At 52.6% G+C, this 6,000-nt stretch overlaps 1 protein-coding gene across 1 annotated transcript in view; it reads right to left on the bottom strand.

Moving 5' to 3' along the window:
* Positions 1 to 6,000, bottom strand: part of SYNJ2 (synaptojanin 2) — an 88,418-nt gene that overhangs the window by 40,577 nt on the left and 41,841 nt on the right. The window contains exon 5 of the mRNA XM_012806738.2: positions 4,771 to 4,854. Within this exon, the coding sequence (XP_012662192.1) occupies positions 4,771 to 4,854 (84 nt within the window). The remainder of the gene's footprint in view (positions 1 to 4,770; positions 4,855 to 6,000) is intronic.

The raw sequence follows: 6,000 nt of genomic DNA on the forward strand, positions 1-6,000 counted from the left end.
AAGTCTCAGTCCTGCCCAGATCTCGTGTGAAGCCAGGAACCTGCATCTTGGCCACCCCTCAGGTGAAGGCTGAGCAGTGCAGTGGACTCACTTCTCGCCTCCTATGTTCCCTTTTTGCTCAGGTTGCTACTGCCTGGGAAGGGGCGGAAGGTGCTGCCCAGGAAGGACAATTCCCTGGGGCCATGTCCACACCACAGGGGACAGGCACAGCCCACCAGGGTGGCTTCCTCTGCCTTAGGGCCTCGGGTTGGGTCCCTCTATCTCCTAAAGTGGACAGACATGGGCAGCAGTGGAGAGGGCTGGGCCCCACCTTCTCTCGGGACCATCTTCCCTTCATCAGCCTTGAGGACCCCTTTAGTCTGGATTCCTTAGGCCTCACGTCCTCCCCTCCACCTTTGTCCTGCTCCAACACTGACTACATCTCATTTCTCTGGTGTCACCCAGTCCTGAGGTCACTGTGTCAGGAAGGAGCAGCAGTTGGGGGCAGAACCCACAGCCGACACTGGTCCCTGGGAGCTGACCGCCACTGATCATTATCTTCCTTCTCTACCTTGTCCTCCTCCTCTCTGTCTGGCCCCTGAAGGCATTAGTTCAACCCCGTCACCTAGAGACTGGGTTTAGGGAGTTGGCCATCAGACCAGTCAAGGCTGGAGAACTCCTGGCCGTCTGCCCAGCATAGTCTGCATTAGTCTGACAGGCCCTGTGAAACAGTGCCCTGAACGCCCCCCCATCCCCCTGCTCCTACCCTACTGAAGGCTGCCAACAAATTTCATCCCCCCACAGCCTCCATCTGTGTCCTTCTCTGCAGTCTTACCCTCAGAACTAAACTCACCAGACTGATAATCCAAACACACCGCCACACCATGAAACCCTCAGGGCAGTGTCCCATGGTGGGCAGAGTCAGCTGCTGCCAGCTCACAAGCCAACTGCACACGTAGTTCTTCCCAACCCCTAGTTCAGTGACATCACACTGGTGAACAAGCCCACAATGGGAGCATTTAAACCACAGCGATGGGCAAATGCTACAAATCAAAGCTCCCTGCACCTAGTCTGACCCCAGTAAAACTGTTTCGCCAGCATTGCACTTTCCTGCACACTGGAGTCACTGAGGGGTCTTCAAAAGACAGCTGCCGGGTGCCAGCCCTGGACGCTAATTTAATCTGCAAGGTGTCAGCCTCGGTGCAGGATTTTGTAAAGCTCTGCAGGTGATTCCAGAACGCAGCAAAATTGAGCACTGCAGCTCTGGGAGGGCCTGGGGTGGGACACAGACTCCGCACTGCAATGTCCACAACTGTCCTGACCTGGCCGCTGCCCACCTTTCCCATCTCCCTCTTTCTGTGCCTCTCATACCTAGGACTCCAAGCAGCTGACCCAGTGCTGCTCTCCAGATGGGGTCAAGGTCACAACATCCACATTCATTGCTCCCTCTGCAATGACAGGCCGACTTCTTGCCTGAGAGATTTCTCTAGATGTCCCCAGTCAGTGAAGATAAGAACGCCAAAGGGTGCCTTCTGGATCCCTCAGCAGCTGCCCTGCTCCCCTCAGCCCAGGCAGGCTGGCCTCTTGAGAGATCTCAGCCCTACTCTGTCATGGCTCTGCAGTGTGCACTGATGCACACTGAGGCATCACTGGGATATATGCCTCGCCTCGGGGGTTCTTTCCACGATGGCTGCTGGGAAGCCTGGGACAGACGTGACTCTCTTTTGCACAAGCACACCAGACCCACAGCACGTGGCGCAGGCACCAGCTCTGGTCCCGACTCCAGTTCATTTTCCATTAGGGATATTCTTTCCCTTCCCTCCAACCTCTTCACTTATTTTTTAAATTGTTACACCATAAGTCATCTCACATCCTTTGGGGAACAAAGAAAGGTACAAGGACACAAATGTGCACATCCAGTGCAGGCATCCAAGAGCCCAGTAATGGCTCTTAACAGGGGCTAGTGAATGTGGGCAGCAGAGACCCCATCCACTTTGCACCCCCTCTGGTTGGTTCAGTGACATGAAACTTCAAAACACAGACCAGACTCGCCTGTGCAAGATGTGTGTGCATACACATGTCAGGGGAGGGGTCTCAAGAGACAAGGGGAGCAAAGCCTTCACCCAATGCACAGGACCACAAATAGATTCTAGGTATAGCCAGTGATATTCCAGGGTAGCAATTTAAGAGTAAAATTTCAATGTGGCTATTTATAAACGATACAACCTATTTACATGGTGAAAATGAAATTGTTAAAGGTACACGGCTGCCAGAAATGGAACCAGGATATACCATCAAACACGCAGACAAATCCTCCCCCACAGTCCTCCCTGCCTGGCCCACCCCCACCCCTGAAGGGCTCATGGTTCCTTCAGGCAGCCCTCAAGAAGGCATAACAAACGTAATACGTAAGCTATCCACTCAAAATCTCTGTGCTTTTCATCTAACCTAAGTGAAAGGAGGGGAAAGGTCGAAATAGAGGAAAACCACCAGAAATGACAATCCCCAGGCTTGATACCCTCAGGCTGGGTAGCCAGAGACCACTCACAGCTGCCCTGCCTGTCCCCTCCCCCCCTCTGAAGATGACTTAATCTGTCTTCGATGCCAGGTGGTACTTAGAGGATAAACCTGGGTATTAGGCCCAAAGGTCAGCAAATCCTTAATAAGATTAAAGAACGCTAAAGCCTTTTAAACTTGCTTTGAAGGAACCACAGAGGTTTTGGCAAAAGGTAACTAACTGTTCAGAAGCTGAAAGGGCGACACAGCTTTCAAAATGCTGCAGTGCCTGAGGCCCAGTGTCCCCAGTTCGCGCTGTATCTGGGGGTGGTCATTCTATGGCAGGTTGGGTTGTGTCCAGAGCATCAGGAAGGTCTAGCCGGAGACCAAAATTAAATGAAAGAGGGGAATAAAAATAAGTTTTGGTTTTTAGACAAGGGGGATGAGGACGCGGAAAGTTCTAGATATAGGACAGAGACAGGTAAGGAATCAGAAGCCCTCGGAGAAGACAAAAGAGGAAGAGGGAACAGGAGACTCCTGCCTGGAGGTCTGAGGGTGAGTCTCATGGAGAAAAATCAGTCATGTTCCCGGCAGCCCGAGACTCTCTGCAGAGCCAGGCCCAGTGGCACAAGCCAAGGAGAAAGTCGCTAATCCCCTGGTCAGGGCCTACTGGAAGAAGGACCCCTGCACTGAGGGAGTGAAGCAGAGGGGCAACCTGAAAGGGTCTTCGCAAACTCCAGAACCTATTATGACCATCCCCCAGCTTTTGGACCTCTCACAAATTCTACATGAAACGGACATGGTCTCCCCATCCCTTTATGTACTATACTCACTTGAACAGTTTCCTCATCCTCCCAATACAGCTCACAAAGTTTCCAAAGGAAAACCCCCAATTCAAAGTAAACCAAGTTTCAAGAACCCATCTAGAATGTCCATTATAGGGAATCTACAGAGACAGAGAGCAGATCAACCATCACTCGGGCCCAAGGGAGAGTTTGGAGGGCAGGGGACTGCCTGCTAACTGGTACCAGGCTTTTTAGCAATGATGAAATCGTCATTAAGTTAGATTTTGGTGATGGTTGCACAACTGCAAATGCACTAAAACCATTCAGCTGTATCTTCTCAATGGCCGAAGTGTGCAGTATATAAATTATACCTCAGTAAAGGTGTCTGTCAGAAACACCTCCCTTGGGCATCCCTGCTCTGGAGGAATGTCAGAAATGTCCCCCAGGAGTGCTCTCTAGATGCCATCTCATGCCTCCTGGCCGTCCCTCTCGCGCACAGTCTGAATGTAAATGAAGCCCTCTCTCCCACCAGATGCCAGTCCACCCCTCTCATCCCGTGAGCTGACCTGTTGTGTCACCAACACTGTCAGCACACCCGCAGCCCTGGCAGTGAGTCACTCACCCACTGCTGGCACCAGGTCAGGGTGAGGGCTGTACTACAAAGCTGGACCCACGCCTGGGGACTCCGAGACCAGCTGTGTCAAACACACCAAGGAACCTGGCAGACGGTGCTCTGGGCCCCTTCAGCTGGTGGCTGATGACCCAACTGCCATCACATGAGAGCCCTCGGTAAAAAGATCTGAAGCAGACAAAGGCCACAGCTGGGAGGTTCTCTGAACGCACCAATGTTCCCTCAGGACAGGGAAGAAGACGCCTGCTGGGTGTGGAGGAATCTCCAGTGCACTCAGCCCATACCCCGCCTGCTTGGAGAAGCCACCCGAGGAGGCACTGTCATTTCATTGAGCACAGATGTGTTTTTGGGATGCCTTCCCACCCGAACTCTGCCCAGGAGACAGAAAGCCAAACCCCTCCAGCGCTGACCATAGTCCTGCCGTAGGGGATATTTTTAGAAATCACGAGAAAGCTGTGCAATTCTCACATGGCCCCATAGCAAGCACCCAGTGCCAGGCCTACCGAATAGCCTCAGCTCTCAAAAATGCTCTCAACGCCCTCGACCTGGGGGTCTAACATATGGTGACTCTGTCCAAGCACAGCAAGTGGGTCCCTCACACAGTAGCTGCCACAACTCCCCACCAGAGTCCGCAGTAAGACGCCACAAGCCTGCCAAGCAGGAAGCCGCAGAACCTCCCCCAAAAAGAAAGCCACAGACCTGGGTGAACGTGTTTTCTGTACACAAGTGCACACACACGTAGCTCAGTTCAACCCAAATGGGCTGAGGAAGGCCGGCCACCACACCACAGAAGGAACGTGTCAAAAGAAACAAACGGTTGCTGAGGAGAGGGCAGGTGAACAGTGACACGGGAATGTTTTCCCTTTTAAAATTACTTACCTGAAGCCCTGGTTGCTCCCAGAACAGCGGAACGGAGCCTCTGATCTGGACAAAAGACGACACGCCATCATCCATGTAAATCGTCTGTGGCACAAGGAAACAGAAAGGGAAAGATATTCCTCAATGAAACCGAATGTCCTGAGCTGGGTAACGGGATCCGGCCGCCTGCGACCTGACACCGGCCAGAATGAAGGGCAGACAGCGGATGGCGGTGCCCTCTGCTCCTCTGCCACGTGGCTGGCGCTGCCGCCTGACAGTGGCTGGGTGGCGAGTGGGTGCACTGGCACAGGTCCAGCCTCTGAGGAGGGGCCTGCGGGAGGCTCAAGCCCTCCCAGGCCTGACCCGTCCCCATCACCCTCCCGGGTCTGCAAGAATTCACACTCCCAGGACATAACCTCCCTGGAGAGCCCAACAACACCCTCACCCCTGTTTTAGGAGTCCCAGTGCACTCTGGAACTTAAGTCTGACCTCCCTCAGAGCCCCTGCCTTACCCTGTCGGATAGCTAAGCAGCAGAGAGCTACTGGAAAAAGGCAGAATGAACCACAATGAGCAGGCTGCAGCCAAAAGATCCAGCTGACTACACTAGTCAGCCCTGAACTTGACAACACAGGTCAAGACTCAACTTGAACTTGGCCTTGGTTCTGTGTCTTAAACAGGCCAGTCAATGTGCCCCATACAATTTCTACCAGCTGCCAGTGTGACAGCACCTGCAGAGAAACAAATGACACACTTTAAAAAATGTATCACCCACCTACATAGCTACATCACAGCCAGCCACAGGCCTCTGCCATATTGGAGTGCAAGGGAGTTTTAAAAGGACACAAAGTACCTTCCTGAGCAGGGTGCAGTGGCTATCAGATGCTCAGCCTTTATCTGCGCAACTCGACCCTGGCCTGGCAGGGCCGGCCTGGGCGCTGTGGCTGGGCCTTTCCATTCCTCGGCAGCCTGCTCCCTTACAGGGCAGCTCCCTGCGCAAGCGAGATCACACTCTGATCACACATGCATTAGTAATTCCGTAGTGGAGGACTTGAAAATTAGAACCACAGGATCGACAGCATGACCCTGGTGTTTGTATTGCTGAACTGGAATTCTATCCTTTAATCTCCCAGGGAAAAATCCACTGTCTATTTCCAGGTATTGAGTACCAGCAAATTCCTTACCCTTCCTTATCATACCCATAAAAGCAGAGTGAAATAGCAAGTTGTTTTTTTTTTTTTTTTTTTTTTTTT

This window comes from Otolemur garnettii, unplaced genomic scaffold (assembly GCF_000181295.1).
Source record: "Otolemur garnettii isolate 467f Iridium unplaced genomic scaffold, OtoGar3 scaffold00056, whole genome shotgun sequence".
NCBI lineage: Eukaryota > Metazoa > Chordata > Mammalia > Primates > Galagidae > Otolemur > Otolemur garnettii.